We start from the raw sequence: 20,523 nt of genomic DNA on the forward strand, positions 1-20,523 counted from the left end.
AGTATTATAGTAGTTATATTACTGTATATAGGAGCAGTATTATAGTAGTTATATCCCTGTATATAGGAGCAGTATTATAGTAGTTATATTCCTGTATATAGGAGCAGTATTATAGTAGTTATATTCCTGTATATAGGAGCAGTATTATAGTAGTTCCATACTGCTTCCTATGGACAATGGTTTTACAATAACAGATATTTCCTGAAATGAGCATTCAGATTATTCTTCCTGAGTGAAAAGCATATTAATAGTTCCCGATTAAACTACTAATGTCTATTCCAGCGCTTTGTCATTGATTATTTATTGCACTGGTGGCGAGTGGAGTCTGCACCTGATTTATGTGATGTGTCCTTGTTGTGGAGGCCTCAGGGACTCTCCGTTATGCTGGATGAATTTTAATGAAGCTCACAGCCGTGTATTTATAGCCGGGTATGTTTGCATTGTACAATATCCTGTTTCATAGAACAACATGTAGAATCCTGGTGTGTATCTGTCATTGTCTGTGAAATGCAAATGACAAAAAATTGGACAACAATATATCTGGGATGGAAGTAAAGAATAAGAAATTCCCTCTAAAATTAGGAAAAGTTTCTCTTTTTTTTTTTTTTTACTGTAAATAGGACTGATGACAACCCCAATATGGCTGCTGCGCCACAATAGTTTGTACCAGATTTGTACTTTTAGTCAGCTGTATATCCCAAACACCCCACCGTTACATTCAGCGTCTCCCGCACCACCTCCGCACCCCACCCTCGCACTGGGGGCACCCCTCAAGCCTCCATCCTGGGGCCCTACTCTTTTTCATCTAGACGGTTGGCCTTGGGCAGATGATAGATTTCAATGGCTTCAGATATTTTTGATGACATCAGATTTAACTCTCCGGTCCGGATGTCCCCTCTCTGCTGTCCAGGAACCCCGGCTATATCCTCCTCCTTCCACTTTCTAAAACTTAGTTTACACGGCAGTGCCGGTTGGGCACACAGATATGGTGGCACACAGATATGGTGGCACACCTGCTTTTAGTTTAAAGCCAGAGAGAAGAGAAGAGGGAAAGAGGTGGGGGCGCCTCCTGGTGCAGTAAAAGATGGTCAGAGTGATAGACACAGAGGAAGCAGTGTTACACTCACCTAGTAGAGTTGTGCTAGGTTATAGGCACAACTCTTTATCAGGCTTATAGGGTAGGGACACCGCAGCTCCTGCCGGGGTACGTCCAAGGGAGTCGTACAGTCAGAAGAGATGTATCAGCCGCAGCAGGCTTTTAGGACCATGGGGGGTCCCGGCTTGAGTAGGGCGCAGATGTCCAATAACCACAGATTGAGGCGGTTATATCATGGAAGGGGGTTTATTAAAATCACGACGCGTTTCGGCCGCCAAATATAAGGTGGCCTTTCTCAAGTAGTACCTGGTACTACTTGAGAAAGGCCACCTTATATTTGGCGGCCGAAACGCGTCGTGATTTTAATAAACCCCCTTCCATGATATAACCGCCTCAATCTGTGGTTATTGGACATCTGCGCCCTACTCAAGCCGGGACCCCCCATGGTCCTAAAAGCCTGCTGCGGCTGATACATCTCTTCTAGTTTAAAGCCAGTTACACCTTGTTTCCCTGTGGTCAGTGACCTGCCGGGCTGCTACGGGGACCCTTGGGTTGTTATCGCGGTGGTCTACAGTGGAGTAGTGACCCACCCGGACTATCGGTACTGCCTCCCACAGAAAGGGGAAATGTCCCAAGGAGTGTGTATATACTGTGTTGGTGCAGGACGAAGAATCACAGAGTCTCTTTACCATAATTAATCTCTCGTTTACTTTAGAAGTACTTAGGTGCAGCAGCACATACAGCTTTGCCTTGACAGTATAAGTTACACTTGATAACACAGGATCCAGATATGTGGCAGGACTGTAGCGAGGAGTACAGTTGTGCCGACTGAGTTGCGTGTTGAGAGGTTTGAGAGATACAAATCAGAGGAGCAGAGAGGAGGATGTCATGATAGTCCTAAACCAAGTAGTACTGTGCTCTGCCGGGATGTTGGAGATTGAGGTAGAAGAATACTTGAGAAAAAAGAAAGAATAATTGTGCCTATGTTTTGACCTTTGGGTCTTCGCACCACCTATTGCCTACCAGTGTCGGGGGACCCATCCTAGTGGGTGACACAAGCCCCAGACCTTGTTACCTGGGATGAGCGGAATTCTATGGTTTCCTTGCTGACAACCACGCTGTGTGAGATAGAGTTCCTAGGCTCTTAGCAAATTTGCTCTATCCGGATCAGTTCCTACCTTTCTTTGCCTTTAGTGGATACTGTCCTGCTCTGTGACTCTTATAGTCCACTATGTGGGTTGAGATGATCTCTGACTTGTCCTCTCCTGTGAAGGTTTAACACTGCAAAGTGTTGGGTAGTGTTAGTTAAGAAGAAACTGTTAGCTGCGTCTTGTCTTGCTTCCTCACCATACAGGGACCTGACAAGACTGCTCTACACTTCCTGTCACCCACGTGATTTCCTATCTACAGCTACTGTAAGGTGGGCTGTGAATGGGTGAACAAGTAAAGAAGAAAGTGATAGGATAGAAGAAGAAGAGACTCCTATAGGTTCACAGATTCATGTGACATAACCCTTTACATACTTCAGCCGTGCAGCATCTGAGTCCATACACTTGCAATAGCGACATCTAGTGGCAAAACTTTATCACTTCTACATTACCACTTACTTACACTTGCGAGAAGTGTAACCAATAGCAACACTCGTGGTGGGACACCACAGCTGAACTTGAGGGAAACATCAGAAGCGACATGATAAAATATTACTTTACTGAAGCAGTAATAGACGCCTCTACATCTCTGACCTGACCTCACCATACCGTCCCCCATGTAATCTCTGATCCTCACTCTGTCCCCCCCATACATCTCTGACCTGACCTCACCATACCGTCCCCCATGTAATCTCTGTCCCAAGAACTCTGTCCATGCTCTCCCCTTGTCCGCTCCTCACACAACCATCTCTGCGCTTTCTCCCGAGACTCCTTCATACTCTGTCTCTCACCCACCACTACAAGCTGAAATCCCATGTCTACAGACCTGGCTACAACCTATAGTAACTGTGCTGTTACTTCCCGACACTGCGACCAGCTGCCCCCCCCCCCCCCTCATCTTGACCGTAAACCCTCGTAGGCGGGTATGGCGTTCCCACTCACCACGAGCTGAGGGACAGGCAGGGGTTTCGCATCTTTGTTGAGAGAGACGTAAGTGAAGAAGGCGCTGACCGCTCTGTATCGCTCCTGGGTGTCCCCAACCAACGTGTCTGCGTCCACAAACACCTCGATCTCCATGGACTTGTTACTAGTGAAGGTCATGCGGCCAGACACTGTGATGATGCAACCTGAAGGACAAAGATGTGTTACTACAAAAGACACGCTATACCAATTGTATGGCCACCACTATAGATTACAGAGGGTGTGCACACTTTTACAAACTGTTTGCCCCAATGCATCTTAAACAGTATAAGAAAAAACTTTGCAGAACTCTGTTTTGTGTCTACAGCTCCTGAGCAGACTTATGTGTCTCCATGGTTACGGACTGCAGGACCAGACTACACAGGATTTTAATGTAGTCTGTAGCCATGGAAACACACAGGCCTGTGGACATCAAACACTAGGATATTTTTAGTCTAGGTTTACTTTTTTGCTTCACAACATTCGGGAAAAAAAATGTTCTGCAGTTGCAAGAAATCCATCTTAGAGCTCAATTTACTTGCGTGTCTGATGGAGGAGTTTCTGGTTGACCAGAATTCGCCATGTACCCATAGCCTTAGAGGAGAAGTCTGGGGTCGGCCTTTTTTTCCCCAACATGCACCTGCCACTCACGATCCAGTGCTGGGGTCCGCTGTCCTTTGCTCCGTTTCCCCAGACACGTCATGACCCGGGTGCCCGCTCAGACCAGTAAGTGGCTGGGGGAACGGCATCCGGAGCAGAGGACAGTGAATCCCAGTGCTGGAGCCAGGGAGGTAGGTTTGATTCAGGAAACCCTTTGTTGCCCAGGGGCCCCTCTGGACCACCATGGAGTATAATGATGGGCACCATTTTGCAATAGAACAGAATAATCTAGTAATCCGGCACTGCTGATCAGACACTCAGCGCTGGATTAGCAGCGTCCTCCTGCGTTTACATCACTACTATGTAATGTTAGGAAACTTTTATACATCTTAACACTGGACATGTGGCTCTGATAAGAATTAGTCAGGCTCGAAATCTTTGCCAAAAATCCTGCCTTCTCCGGGGCATTTAAATATATTTAGAAGCTGCTGGTCGCCTGGTCTAGCTGTAACAATCTGTGGCGCTTGCTTTCTCTCGCCGCGTTCTTCCAACCCCCCCGATACAGCAGCGGCACCAATGAGACGCCCGGATTCCGGGTTTCTGGCAGGCATTAGTTTAGATGCATTATTCTATTAAACATTTAAGCATTTGCCGAAGATTCACAACATGGGAGATGAAAACTTCTGGAAACAACAAGGACAGTAGGTGCCGACCTCCATAATTGAAAACGTGGGGGATTTAGTTAGGACGGGAAGAGGCGTAATGCACTGAAATCCGTGATGAATATTTAAAGGCCGTAAAAGCATTGCAGAAGTTTACACGCGGGTGGATGTATGGGACAGATGGCCCACAATGGGAAAATACACATCAGTTTCTTCTGGAGTAACTTTATAACTTTATTCAAGCTATAATTGTCCACTGTGCGGAAGTCGTGGTCGCCGCCTCCCTGCGTCCTTTACCTGACATGATGGGAAATCTGAGGATTGCTTTATAGGACACAACTTTCATCTCCTTCATCAATGCAGATGGTTGACTGATCGCTGAGAATTCATATATATATATATATAAATGAACACAAGGTCTATACATACACCCCAGGGCCCCAGTCCTCTATTGGTGGTGCAGTCCACTTTGGCAATCACTGTGCCCATCATAGATTTCACGAACATTATGCGGGACACCTCTGACTGCACCACCCTGAGTTTTCTTCTCCAATCCCCCAGGTGTTGATTTGGTTAATACGCTGGTGAGGGCAGCAGGCCTATAGTGTGTACAGTAACAGGGTAATGGATCAGGTATACCAGTGGGGGATCTGTGTTTTTTCAGGTATTATTGCTGCTTGTTTGAGAATAGCGATCTAGCATATTGTCTATGTCTGGCTCCTGGTACGCTCCTTGATCACTATGGAGCATTTTTAGTTATGCATTTTTAGAATTGTGCCTGAGATATCACCTTTGAGTGTTCATCATACCCCCTTGTGATCATTCTTTGTGTGTATGCTACATATACCTTTAACCTCTTATACCCTATATTCTTTACACTTGCTCTGTACAAAGCTGACTTGGAACAACCAACATCTTCTGCCACACTCTGCATTACAATTTATAATTTCTTCCATTGACACTATCAGCTATAAACTTGTGGCCAAGTTTACACTCTATTAGCCAAGATCCATAACTGATTTCCGAGTACTAACTTTGGCAATTTACAAGATGATTACAGAAATTTTTGACTTTACTTGATGTGGGAATAAACCTGTAATAAATGATAACCTGCTAGTGCCCCCCTGCCTTCATGGTTGGTGCTCATCACAACTCTTGTTATCTATCCGGTGGGCCCGGCGGGGCGTCTGCAGCAGCTTCTGTCCCTTTCTGGTCACATGGTGACAACTTTGCGGCGGCAGGAATCTTTTTCATCATGGGGCACATGTTTTTCCTGGCTGCAGGAGCTCCGATGTTTCCATTACATGCAAGGTCTATTTTATTTCTATCAGTTCCCTCTGGGCTCATAAACATCAGTGAATCACAACCAGGTGCTACCAGTTTACATTATCTTCTCCGCCAAAGGAATTTGTTTCTGTAAAAAGTTAGTGCGCCACGTGGACGTGGTGGTCAGTCTCTTCCCGGTGCACTGTCCCTTTAAGCTCAATACCTTTCAGTTCCATATGTAATTGTGGATTAGGATAATTTCTTAGGATCTTCCATTAGACGCAGCTGCGGGATATTTAGAGAAGACTTAATTAGAGAGGTTTCCGTCCTTTTAAACATTAGCTCAGAGCGGTTTAGTGTAATATCTTATGTATTCAGAACCTACTACAGCTCTGGCCCGCAGACACAGTGGATGCAAAATGGGGCAAGTTACAAAAAGATTCAGGACTCTCATTTGTAGCAGCCACAATGTGGGCCGACCATTCGGCTTTCCTTGACTAATGATGGAAATGAACATTGGTAATGTTCAGGGCATATAGTAGTTAGTGTTACATAGAGAAACTGCCCCATATGGAATAATCCCCCGAGCCCAATACCCCAGTTACACAACTCTGAAGAAGCTTATAAGTAGGTCATCATAATGCCCACAGGGGCAAAGCTTCCCACAGAATATCCAGGTCCTGTACAGCCAAAATACTAATGCCCCTAGGGTGGTGAGAAGTCAGGGGATGGTCACAGGATGCCAGGGGTTCTCTTTGGGGGGTCAAGACGACTGGCTATGTGTGAGGAGGCAAGATTGCCAGATGGTGGCAGGGGCTTTGTAATTAAAGTTGGGCCTACACCAATACATGATGGCTGAGCGAGTTCTTTTGGCTGTCCGGCCCCAGTCCTCCCCATATACAGGATCACCCAGCATGGCTGGCTCTTCTGTTGGGAGAGCCCCAAACTGACACTTAAACCTGCATGGTCGACAAAGTTATAAAGTGTGTGAGGACTTTAAGAAAGGGGACGCAAATTACAAGTTGGTCAGGGGGTGTTTGGCTCAAGGGATGATGGGTTCTGTAGAGGGAGGCAGGGATCCCACATGGCAGGGGCTTTGTTAGATGGAATGGGTGCACAAGATGTTTTGTGGTCCAAGAAAGGGGTGCAAGATGACAGGGGAATCTGAAAAAAAGGGGACACAAGGGTGAGTGGGTCTGTGAGTGGGGGGAGGGCACAAGGTGTGACCTCTGCAGGGGAAAGGGCATGGGGTACGCTATATTGGTCGGCCTGTTATGGCAGCCCTGGTTTAATGCACTTTATATAATGTCAGATTAAGGGCACACAGCGGGCACACTTGGAACCAACCAACTGGACTGGAGATGTAAAGGGTTAAACACACTTAGCGGATTCTTATGGGAACCAAGCCGGAGAGGCAAACCCTGAGATGTAAGGAAAACACTGGAGACGATAAATATGACCTTGACCCGCGGCAGACGATATATGTTATAAATAGCCGTCCACATGTTATTTGAGAAAGTATCGGGTCAGCTTTCTACGCCGCGACCGGAAAGTAAACCACAGGCTTTGTTCTTTCTGTTCTTGCTGCACTGAACGGCCATTGTGTAAGGAATCCCTCCGCTTTCTTAGATCCTTATCCTCGGGCCACCCATTCCACTAGAGACAATACAAGAGAACAGGAGCCATCTGATCTATAAGTGAAGATGATGCTCAGTACGGGACTAGAGGCCGGGTGGACGCCATTCATCTCCATTAGAGCAATACCTAAAACTAAACGGAAAAGACGACCTGTATGAGAGCCGGTGTCTGGGGCCGAGTACTCACATTCATCTACAGTAAAATGGTCGCAGGAAAACAATGGCCACCATTCATCTCAATGTGGAGGTAGCGGGGGTGACGCACGTGGATTATGATAATCATACAATAACATAATTGCTGTTATTTTTGTGACTTGGATCTGGTAGCTGCACAATATATCATGTACACATGTGATTTTATTCATCTCTGTAGAAATACATCACATATCACACTACAATTGCATTAGCACAAGAGTCTCCTGGGCCATACTGCTGCGGAGCCATGAGAAATCGCTGAATGCACTAGACAGGACATAACATACACTAGACATCCCATAGAGAAGCCACCTGTAGCTGCTACGGGGCCCATGACATACGTGGTCTGCAGGATGGACGACTCCTTCTGCCATAGGGTGGACACCGACAGAAGGGGCCCCTGGGCTCGCATGGCATATGGGCTACTTGCTATACAATAGCTGAATATAAGGCCGCCTTTATATTTCTCTAGCAGAAACCACCAATCATTGTGAGACAAGAAGAGAATGGGCTCAGGCCTTACATGTAATCTAATAGGAGGAAGCTGCGTATAAAGTGGCAGGGGGCCCATTCCTACCTATCGGTCCCTGTGCTGCGGCACAGTTACTTCCTATTATGTCCAGATTACACTTTACAAATGAAAGATCTTAGAAATCTTGACTTAAAGGGGTACTCTGACAAGATATCTTTCCTTAAAATCAACTGGTTTCAGAAAGTTATATAAATTTGTAATTTACTTCTATTTAAAAAAAAAAAGTCTCCAGTCTTCCAGTACTTATCAGCTGCTGTGTGTCCTGCAGGAAGTGGTGTATACTCTCCAGTCTGACACACTGCTCTCTGCTGCCACCTCTGTCCATGTCAGGAACTGTCCAGAGCAGCAGCAAATCCCCATAGAAAACCTCTCCTGCTCTGGACAGTTCCTGACAAGGACAGAGGTGGCAGCAGAGAGCAGTGTGTCACACTGGAGAGAATACATCACTTCCTGCAGGACATACAGCAGCTGATAAGTGCTGGAATACTAGTGATTTTTAAATAGAAGTAAATTACAAATCTATATAACTTTCTGAAACCAATTAAGTTGAAAGAAAAAGATTTTCGCCGGAGAACCCCTTTAAATTAGTCTTATTTGGCTGGGTAAAAAACAGATGAATATTCTGTAGAATAATCACACACAGTAAATATCCCCTATGGCCGTGTTGTGGATACGTTACGGTACATATAGGCTAATGTACACCTTGGACGTACGGCCTGTCATTATCAGGTACACACACATATATGTATATTCTCTGCCCGTCCTCGCTCGTCGTTTCCCTGACAATAGGTAACGCTGAGCAGATGTCAATAATTAAAGCAAATTAATTAGAAGCGGTCAGATGAGCCCGCGCCCTGGATTCGCCGTCTCATTACGTGAAAAGCCGAGTCTCATTCTATTAGCTGTACTCCGTGTAATGAGCACCTTCAGCCAGAATGGAAAATTGCCAAATGTCAAGAATCCTCAAGAAAAGTAGTTATCACGGCGACCGGAGCTGAATAGGACAACACAATGGCGGGATGGCGGGAATTAGGGCGAGAGCTTGACGGAGTTTATCTGCTTATTAAGACAATGGGTGAAAGAGAAAAAAAAAAGTTCCACACTTGTCACGAGGAAAGGCGCCGGGCGTGAGGACGCCGCTCCCAACCACTTACTGCCGGCTCCTAAGTGATTAATACGTTTCTGCGCTCTGTGATGATTTCCTGGAATTCTCATCAATTAGTACAGATAATGGCGCTAATTTAGCCTGGTATCACATCGCCGCCATCGCGCTGTAATTTGCTGCCTTTTACCGTCTGTAGCCGCATTATACTCTGACATCTTACATCACCATGGAGGTTTTATGGGGCAATATTACCGCCATGTGTGTGTGACGCCATGGTGACGCCATGTTTGGAAGGGTTTATACGCATACCGCGAGTCATTACATGGATGATAGTTCTCCCCCTACAACCCCAGGGTTACTGCAAAACAGCATCAGTGTATACACCGTCTAAACTCCTAAGCATGGGTGAGTAAAGGTCGGAGCTCCGCCAATTAGACACCCATTATCTGTCCTGCAATAATCAATGAATGTCCTTGGTGGGAAAACCCTTTACTAGATGTATGCCACAGTTCAAATCTTAAAGGGATTGTTCACCAAAACTTTTTTTCTTTCAAAATCAACTGGTGCAAGAAGGTGCCAGAGGTTTGTAATTTACCCTAGTCTTCCAGTACTTATCAGCTGCTGTATATCCTGCAGGAAGTGATGTATTCTCCAGTCTGACACAGTGCTCTCTGCTGCCACCTTTGTCCATGTCAGGAACTGTCCAGAGCAGGAGAGGTTTTCTGTGGGGATTTGCTGCTGCTCTGGACAGTTCCTGATATGGACTAACATAACCAGAATACATCTAGAGAACGTCATCACCCAATCTGGACTCTAATAACTCCACGTAACAGGCTGCCAGTCCCCGGCTGCTCTATCTCCTGGGCCGCATCCAATCTAGGTGAGCGCTGGCAGCGGGAAGCGGACGTTGTGGACGGAAGCCTGGCAGGATAAGCTGCCTCATTGCGTCCTGTAACCTTTTAATTACAGAAGGAAAATCATTTCTCTCAATTGTGATTTCTAAATGAATCCCTGTGTCGCTGAAATTACAGGCTGCGGTAACGGCACAATCCCATTAATAATAGAACCGCTGCTGCCGCGCGCTGGGGGGCTACTGAGCAATATTAGCCTGAAGACCCATCAACATTTACAGGACCAATAATCTCCTACAGTCACGGATCGGGAGACTGGTGAATGGCCATGAGGACCCCCATAACTTGCAGGGGGAGCCCCAGAATAGCCACAGGTCGGTGGTGGGAGGATAAACCAAGAATGTGGTCGGTGACTAAGAACCAAAACCAGGAGCCACAACCTTTAGGTCTCCAACTGCTTAAAAAAATTCTGGCTGCGCCCCCCCCCCCCCCGGATCAGCTGATCAGTGCAGCCCCGGTATGAAGCAGGAGTAGTGCTGCCCATTCCAGATAAAGGGATCTGTCCACCATTTTGTACCGCAGTCCGTGATCTGGTTGGTCTATCACAGTCATAATGTTCTAAACACTGCTTCAGGTTCACCAACATTCTCCAAACCTCAACGCTCAGCATCTGACTCCCATCGTCTGGAGAAGTTGGATGCCGCTCTAGGGAAAACATGGATATAGCCATAAGCCATAGACTGCATCCACCAGGACTCCCTAGGGTGGCCTCCAACCTCTCCAGACGTCTGGAGTCAGATGGCGAGAGTTCATGGTTGGAGAACGCTGGTGACTGATATAACAAAAGGCTCAATAAAAAAAACAATGCCAAGTGTAACCACAATGTAAGAAAATAAGCAATATGCCGGATATCTGGGATCCGTATGACATAAGAAACGTTCACCAACCTTTTTGAATCTTGCGATGAAAGTTAATGGCGTCCACGGAGGCGGTAACAATATTGGTTTTACAATGTCGAGCTGCTACAATCCCGGCCACTTCATCCATTAATTTCATTGTAACACCTAGAAGCAAAAGGAACAAAGCCGTAAGTGTAATGCAACTAAATAAGACAGATATTAAAGGGATTGTTCACTCAAAATTTTTTTTTTCAAATCAGCTGGTGGCAGAAATGTGTAATTTTTTTCTATTAAAAATCTCCAGTCTTCCAGTACTTACCAGCTGTTGTATGTCCTGCAGGAAGTGGTGTATTCTCTCCAGTCTGACACAGTGCTCTCTGCTGCCGCCTCTGTCCATGTCAGGAACTGTCCAGAGCAGGAGAGGTTTTCTATGGGGATTTGCTGCTGCTCTGGACAGTTCCTGACATGGACAGAGGTGGCAGCAGAGAGCACTGTGTCAGACTGGAGAGAATACACCACTTCCTGTAGGACATACAGTAGCTGGTAAGTACTGGAGATGTTTTAATAGAAGTAAATTACAAATCTCTGGCACCAGTTGATTTGAAAGAAAACTTTTTTTGGTGAACAATCCCTTTAAGGCCCGCCCCCCTTAGGAAATCACAGTGTATGACAGAACTGTACAGGACTGCTGCCTCCCATATGTATCAAACACAGGAGCGGCTGTAGACCGTACCCGGGGCGGCAGCACGCATGTCACAGGCCGCATCCACCATAAGACGACGTCGGATCATGGAACGGGGACCGGGGCTCTTTAAGGGACAAAAATAGCTAATTATGAGTTAATTGGTAAGAAATAAATGTCAGTAAGTGAGCGGGCGATGTATCCGAGCCGATTGTGTGATACAGTCTGCGGATTCATTTCACACCTCGGCTAACGGCAGGTAGGGTGTAAATATAGTCATCCCGAAAACACCTTCATAATCCCGGGAATATTAACCCCCTCCCTGCCGAGCCGCCTCACAACGGAGTCATACACCACAGCTGATAGAGGGGGGCATGTATATATCACAGGAGATAGAGGGAGGGGGCCATATATATATCACAGGAGATAGAGGGGGGCATGTATATATCACAGGAGATAGAGGGAGGGGGCCATATATATATCACAGGAGATAGAGGGGGGCATGTATATATCACAGGAGATAGAGGGGGGGGGGGCATGTATATATCACAGGAAATAGAGGGGGGCCATGTATATATCACAGGAGATAGAGGGAGGGGGCCATATATATATCACAGGAGATAGAGGGGGGCCATGTATATATCACAGAAGATAGAGGGGGGGGCATGTATATATCACAGGAGATAGAGGGAGGGGGCCATATATATATCACAGGAGATAGAGGGGGGGGCATGTATATATCACAGAAGATAGTGGGGGCCATGTATATATCACAGGAGATAGAGGGAGGGGGGGCCATGTATATATCACAGGAGATAGAGGGGGGCATGTATATATCACAGGAGATAGAGGGGGGCATGTATATATCACAGGAGATAGAGGGGGCATGTATATATCACAGGAGATAGAGGGGGGCATGTATATATCACAGGAGATAGAGGGGGGGGCATGTATATATCACAGGAGATAGATGGGGGCCATGTATATATCACAGGAGATAGAGGGGGGCATGTATATATCACAGGAGATAGAGGGGGCCATGTATATATCACAGGAGATAGAGGGGGGGGCCATGTATATATCACAGGAGATAGAGGGGTGCATGTGTATATCATAGGAGATAGAGGGGGGGCATGTATATATATCACAGGAGATAGATGGGGGCCATGTATGTATCACAGGAGATAGAGGGGGCCATGTATATATCACAGGAGATAGAGGGGGGGCCATGTATATATCATAGGAGATAGAGGGGGGGGCATGTATATATCACAGGAGATAGATGGGGGCCATGTATATATCACAGAAGATAGAGGGGGGGGCATGTATATATCACAGGAGATAGAGGGAGGGGGGGCCATGTATATATCACAGGAGATAGAGGGGGCCATGTATATATCACAGGAGATAGAGGGGGGGCATGTATATATATCACAGGAGATAGAGGGGGGCCATGTATATATCACAGGAGATAGAGGGGGGGGCATGTATATATATCACAGGAGATAGAGGGGAGGCATGTATATATCACAGGAGATAGAGGGAGGGGGCCATATATATATCACAGGAGATAGAGGGAGGGGGCCATATATATATCACAGAAGATAGAGGGGGGCATGTATATATCACAGGAGATAGAGGGGGGCCATGTATATATCACAGGAGATAGAGGGGAGGCATGTATATATCACAGGAGATAGAGGGGGGCCATGTATATATCACAGGAGATAGAGGGGGGCATGTATATATCAGAGGAGATAGAGGGGGGCATGTATATATATCACAGGAGATAGAGGGGGGCATGTATATATCACAGGAGATAGAGGGGGGGGCATGTATATATATCACAGGAGATAGAGGGGGAAGCATGTATATATATCACAGGAGATAGAGGGGGGGCATGTATATATCACAGAAGATAGAGGGGGGCCATGTATATATAACAGGAGATAGAGGGAGGGCATGTATATATCACAGGAGATAAAGGGAGGGGGCCATATATATATCACAGGAGATAGAGGAGGGGGGGCATGTATATATCACAGGAGATAGAGGGGGGGGCCATGTATATATCACAGGAGATAGAGGGAGGGGGGGGCATGTATATATCACAGGAGATAGAGGGGGCATGTATATATCACAGGAGATAGAGGGGGGGGCCATGTATATATCACAGGAGATAGAGGGGGCCATGTATATATCACAGGAGATAGAGGGGGGGCATGTATATATCATAGGAGATAGAGGGGGGGGGCATGTATATATCACAGGAGATAGATGGGGGCCATGTATATATCACAGGAGATAGAGGGGGCCATGTATATATCACAGGAGATAGAGGGGGGGGCCATGTATATATCACAGGAGATAGAGGGGGGGGCCATGTATATATCACAGGAGATAGAGGGGGGCCTTGTATATATCACAGAAGATAGAGGGGTGCATGTATATATCATAGGAGATAGAGGGGGGGCATGTATATATATCACAGGAGATAGATGGGGGCCATGTATATATCACAGGAGATAGAGGGGGGGCATGTATATATCACAGGAGATAGAGAGGGGGCCATGTATATATCACAGGAGATAGAGGGAGGGCATGTATATATCACAGGAGATAGAGGGGGGGCCATGTATATATCACAGGAGATAGATGGGGGCCATGTATATATCACAGGAGATAGAGGGGGGGGCATGTATATATCACAGGAGATAGAGGGGGGGCATGTATATATCACAGGAGATAGAGGGGGGGGCATGTATATATCACAGGAGATAGATGGGGGCCATGTATATATCACAGGAGATAGAGGGGGGGCATGTATATATCACAGGAGATAGAGGAGGGGGGCATGTATATATCACAGGAGATAGAGGGAGGGGGGGCCATGTATATATCACAGGAGATAGAGGGGGCCATGTATATATCACAGGAGATAGAGGGGGGGCATGTATATATCATAGGAGATAGAGGGGGGGGGGCATGTATATATATCACAGGAGATAGAGGGGGGGGGGGCCATGTATATATCATAGGAGATAGAGGGGGGGCATGTATATATATCACAGGAGATAGAGGGGGGCCATGTATATATCACAGGAGATAGAGGGGGGGGCATGTATATATATCACAGGAGATAGAGGGGAGGCATGTATATATCACAGGAGATAGAGGGGGGCCATGTGTATATCACAGGAGATAGAGGGGGCCATGTATATATCACAGGAGATAGAGGGGGGCCATGTATATATCAGAGGAGATAGAGGGGGGCCATGTATATATATCACAGGAGATAGAGGGGGAAGCATGTATATATATCACAGGAGATAGAGGGGGGGCCATGTATATATCACAGGAGATAGAGGGGGGCATGTATATATCACAGGAGATAGAGGGGGCATGTATATATCACAGGAGATAGAGGGGGGCATGTATATATCACAGGAGATAGAGGGGGGGGCATGTATATATCACAGGAGATAGAGGGGGCCATGTATATATCACAGGAGATAGAGGGGGGGCCATGTATATATCACAGGAGATAGAGGGGGGGCATGTATATATCATAGGAGATAGAGGGGGGGCATGTATATATATCACAGGAGATAGATGGGGGCCATGTATATATCACAGGAGATAGAGGGGGGGCATGTATATATCACAGGAGATAGAGAGGGGGCCATGTATATATCACAGGAGATAGAGGGGGGGCCATGTATATATCATAGGAGATAGAGGGGGGGGCATGTATATATCACAGGAGATAGATGGGGGCCATGTATATATCACAGAAGATAGAGGGGGGCCATGTATATATCACAGGAGATAGAGGGGGGCCATGTATATATCACAGGAGATAGAGGGGGGGGCATGTATATATCACAGGAGATAGAGGGAGGGGGCCATATATATATCACAGGAGATAGAGGAGGGGGGGCATGTATATATCACAGGAGATAGAGGGGGGGCCATGTATATATCACAGGAGATAGAGGGAGGGGGGGCATGTATATATCACAGGAGATAGAGGGGGCATGTATATATCACAGGAGATAGAGGGGGGCCATGTATATATATCACAGGAGATAGAGGGCGCCATGTATATATCACAGGAGATAGAGGGGGCCATGTATATATCACAGGAGATAGAGGGGGCCATGTATATATCACAGGAGATAGAGGGGGGGCATGTATATATCATAGGAGATAGAGGGGGGGGGCATGTATATATATCACAGGAGATAGAGGGGGGGGCCATGTATATATCACAGGAGATAGAGGGGGGGCATGTATATATATCACAGGAGATAGAGGGGAGGCATGTATATATCACAGGAGATAGAGGGGGCCATGTATATATCACAGGAGATAGAGGGGGGCCATGTATATATCACAGGAGATAGAGGGGGCCATGTATATATCAGAGGAGATAGAGGGGGGCATGTATATATCACAGGAGATAGAGGGGGCCATGTATATATCACAGGAGATAGAGGGGGGGGCATGTATATATATCACAGGAGATAGAGGTGGGCCATGTATATATCACAGGAGATAGAGGGGGGGGCATGTATATATATCACAGGAGATAGAGGGGGAAGCATGTATATATATCACAGGAGATAGAGGGGGGGCATGTATATATCACAGGAGATAGAGGGAGGGCATGTATATATCACAGGAGATAAAGGGAGGGGGCCATATATATATCACAGGAGATAGAGGGAGGGGGGGGCATGTATATATCATAGGAGATAGATGGGGGCCATGTATATATCACAGGAGATAGAGGGAGGGGGGGGGCATGTATATATCACAGAAGATAGAGGGGGGGCCATGTATATATCACAGGAGATGGGGAGGGATATATATATATATATATATATATATATATATATATATATATATATATATGGGCGCTCAGTCTTCAGAACTCCGCACTTTGCTCTATATTGGAGGGCTCCCTGGACACACTGCTGATCCCGATGTCTCCCGCTGCTGAGACCGCAGGTGATCAGATGGAATCTCTGGGGAAACCTGTCAGTAACGGTTCAGTCCTCCTGCAGCGCCACCACAGGAGACCCTAAGAATTACAGCATGGTGTCCATTCAGATGAGTGGGTTATGTGTGTATGTTGTTATGTGTGAGGCCAGGAGGCTATACGGGGGGTAACTCCGTGGGGGGCCAGGAAACAGACGCAGTGACATCCCCCTCCCTCCCGCTCGTCTCTCTCATATATATATTTTTCATGTAACGTTTAAGGTGAAGGGAATGGTCCCGGAAACATGTGCAGGAAATGCCATTAAAGATTTAACCACGGCCGCCATGTCATTTGCAGAGTTCGGCTTTGGCTGCCATCTTTATATCGCCAATAACTGTGTGATTTCTAAGCGGAGCGGCTCGCTCAATGACTCGGCGGGGAAAACCACAGAGGATGTAATGATTTTCCATTCTGTCTCCAGTAAAGAAACATCCCCTATAATGAGGCTCTTAAAGGTTCTATCCATACAGCAGATGTTTGGGAAAACCTCTAAGAGCCGCCATTAATGCGCCCATATAACGCCTACGGAAATGTCTACGAACCTCGGGATAAAGAGCGACTCCAGATAGCGCAGTGCTGTATATGACAGATAGGAGGAAGAAACAAGAGAAACTAGAACAACCCCAAACATTGGCTCTACAGTCTTGAACGCCCATGTTCAATACACTAGGGAGGAGTTAATGGGTTGTTCTTTTTTTTTTAAATCAACCGGTGCCAGAAAGTGCCAGAGATTTGTAATTTACTTCTATTTAAAAAATGAAGCCTTCCAGTACTTATCAGCTGCTGTATGTCCTGCAGGAAGTGGTGTATTCTCTCCAGTGTGACACAGTGCTCTCTGCTGCCACCTCTGTCCATGTCAGGAACCGTCCAAAGCAGGAGAGGTTTTCTATGGGGATTTGCTGCTGCTCTGGACAGTTCCTGACATGGACAGAGGTGGCAGCAGAGAGCACTGTGTCAGACTGGAGAGAACACACTACTTCCTGCAGGGCATACAGCAACTGATAAGTACTGGAAGACTAAAGATTTTTTTTATAGAAGTAAAATATAAATCTATATCACTTTCTGGCACCAGTTGATTTAAAAGAAAAACTTTTTGTCTGTGGTGGCGCTGCAGGAAAATGGACACTTGCGGGCAGGTTCCTCTATGGATCACAGCCAATTTCTTGGGGGTAATCAGATTATAGTCCAATATAAAGGGGTTTTAGACAGTGTAGTTTCCCTTTAAATGGTAGGAACACATTCTGAGTGATTAATAATTCTGTACCTAGGACTGCAATCTATGGGGGTCTTCTCTTACTACAGCGCACCCCTAGCAGTGCCCCAAGAACAATACTCTCTCCTTATCCTCCAGTGAAGTTCAGCCTCAGAGCCTCGCTCATACTGGGGGGGACCTCCTGGAGGTCTCCATTGGACGAGGCCACTGTTCTTACCACATAGAAGACGACTCAAGGACCACTCGAGATGTCAAACACTGAACTGCTTGGAAAACTATAAATTGTTGGCATCTAAATATCAGCTACCGTCCCCAGGGAGAGTGAATGACAAGCAGCTGCATTCGCCTTCCATCAGTGCAGAGAGGGTGGAGCGCTCCAGGACTGGACGGAGTACAATGCAATGCTGCCTACTTCTGAGTGACTGTTATTAGTTCCAGAGATGTCCCAGATGTACGCCGCGCCGGATATACCAACAGCTGTGTATCATTTGGGGATTAGGACGAGCCAAGTGTGTCAGGAGTGTATAATAACGGGGGAGAAGGCTGCGATGTCATGGAGCCGCCAGTATCTGAACAGTCACCAGAGCATGGGAAGAAACATCTGGTCTAATAAAAGGATAGACAACAAAGAAGATCTTAAAGTGGTTGTCCGGGGTGAGAAAACACAGCGCCCCCCTGATCCATAGGTTGGCTCTGGTACTGCAGTTTACCCCTTATTAAAGGCTGAGCTGTAATGCCAAACAGGAAAGAACAGAAATGATTCTGGATAAAAGAAGATCCTGATTCCAAATCCTAAAGAACCCCTCGAAAAAAGGGATAGTCAGCGACTACTCATACGTACATGATAGCAGTCATATATCTCTTTTTTTTTTTTTTTTTTTTTTTTGTCAAATCTATGTAGCAGTCATATATCTTTATAGTGGTGGGAGGTCCGTTTGTTTCTAATCCCAAGCGCGGATATAGAGTACAAGTGTACCTGGGAAAGGAGCGGCTGTCCTGTCTGTACGTGAGGAGCAGCACTTCTGCCCAGTATAGAACTTATATACTCCTACACTGACCACACGTAATGTGCTGCAGAATCTTGACGTCCATGTGACAGGTCACGTGATGCTGTTGCGTCGCAATCACGTGACCGGAAGTGGGGAAGGTGTTCAGAGGCCAGATCCTCTATTACAGCTGCGTTCACACATACAGGATCTGCAGCAGATTTGATGTCTCAGATTTGATTCTCTTTGAATCTGCTGCAGATCCTGTATGTGTGAACGCACCCTTACACAGGTATAAGGAGGGCAGAAGGACAGAGAGACGTTACCTCCTGGAACATGCGTTGTGGGGGAGCGTTCACACACCTCAGACCACCGGTACTATGACCAGTATGTCACTTTACCTCCTTTCGGTTATACTTGGGCCGGCCGGCTTTGTATAACATATATGGGGATTGTGCAATGACCTGTGACCTACAGACTTCTGTGCAGTAGTATTACTTACCCGGTGTGTCCATTACTCCCATGTACATGGCGATCTTCTTTTATTATTTGAATCATGTATTTTATAAAATATGTCAATAAAGATTATGTATGTTGATTAAACTAGTGTCCTTTATCTGTAGGAGGTATACCACTGTATAACTTGTGTATGGCATTTTTCACCAGTTTTTTCCTCTGCAGGCTCTCTCTCTAATGTTCAGTTAACTCTGACATAATGGGTGTAGACTGTCTGCTGTGATGTTTCTATACACTGCACATACTGAGGAGGGGCTCCTGCTCCCTTACAGTGCACCCTCAGAAACAGAAGCAGTATGGAGGACCGTATAGAGAAGTAGTGAGCTTTGTAAGCTGTGAATCCAGCACTGGGGAGATATAACAATTACTACAAGCTGTAACATCCTGGAAGACATTATAGAGCAGTACTGAGCAGTGTAAGCTGTGAATCCAGGACTTGGGAGACATAACACTTACTACAAGCTACAGCAGCCTGGAAGACATTATAGAGCAGTACTGAGCAGTGTAAGCTGTGAATCCAGGACTGGGGAGATATAACACTTACTACAAGCTACAACAGCCTGGAAGACATTATAGAACAGTATAAGCTGTGAATCCAGCACTGAGATGAGCTATAACACTTACTGGGTCTGAGGAAGTGTGCAGTATGCAACCACAACAATTGTCACTTGCACACCAAGGGGGAGATTTATCAAAGGGTGTAAAATGGGCGAGCTGTGAGATGTGGCGAGCTGTGAGATGTGCGGTGATGGGCGAGCTGTGAGATGTGCGGTGATGGGCGAGCTGTGAGATGTGCGCTGATGGGCGAGCTGTGAGATGTGCGCAGATGGGCGAGCTGTGAGATGTGCGCTGATGGGCGAGCTGTGAGATGTGCGCAGATGGGCGAGCTGTGAGATGTGCGCTAATGGCGAGCTGTGACATGTGCGCTAATGGCGAGCTGTGAGATGTGCGCTGACGGGTGAGCTGTGAGATGTGCACTGATGGGCGAGCTGCGAGATATGCGGCGATGGGCGAGCTGTGAGGTGATGGGCGAGCTGTGAGGTGATGGGCGAGCTGTGAGGTGATGGGCGAGCTGCGAGATATGCGGCGATGGGCGAGCTGTGAGGTGATGGGCGAGCTGTGAGGTGATGG

General features: G+C 46.6%; 1 protein-coding gene across 3 annotated transcripts in view; it reads right to left on the reverse strand.

Moving 5' to 3' along the window:
• The window catches only part of ACOT7 (acyl-CoA thioesterase 7), a 124,895-nt gene that overhangs the window by 20,606 nt on the left and 83,766 nt on the right, over positions 1 to 20,523 (reverse strand). For 2 of the 3 annotated variants that reach the window (XM_069947381.1, XM_069947380.1), the window contains 2 exons: positions 11,000 to 11,116; positions 3,187 to 3,371 (listed from right to left, as the gene is read on the reverse strand). In XM_069947381.1, coding sequence (XP_069803482.1) covers positions 3,187 to 3,371; positions 11,000 to 11,116 — 302 coding nt within the window. Of the gene's footprint in view, positions 1 to 2,274; positions 2,378 to 3,186; positions 3,372 to 10,999; positions 11,117 to 20,523 lie in introns of all 3 variants that reach the window. The other variant, XR_011359214.1, reaches the window with a different exon arrangement.

This window comes from Dendropsophus ebraccatus, chromosome 12, assembly GCF_027789765.1.
Source record: "Dendropsophus ebraccatus isolate aDenEbr1 chromosome 12, aDenEbr1.pat, whole genome shotgun sequence".
Lineage (NCBI taxonomy): Eukaryota > Metazoa > Chordata > Amphibia > Anura > Hylidae > Dendropsophus > Dendropsophus ebraccatus.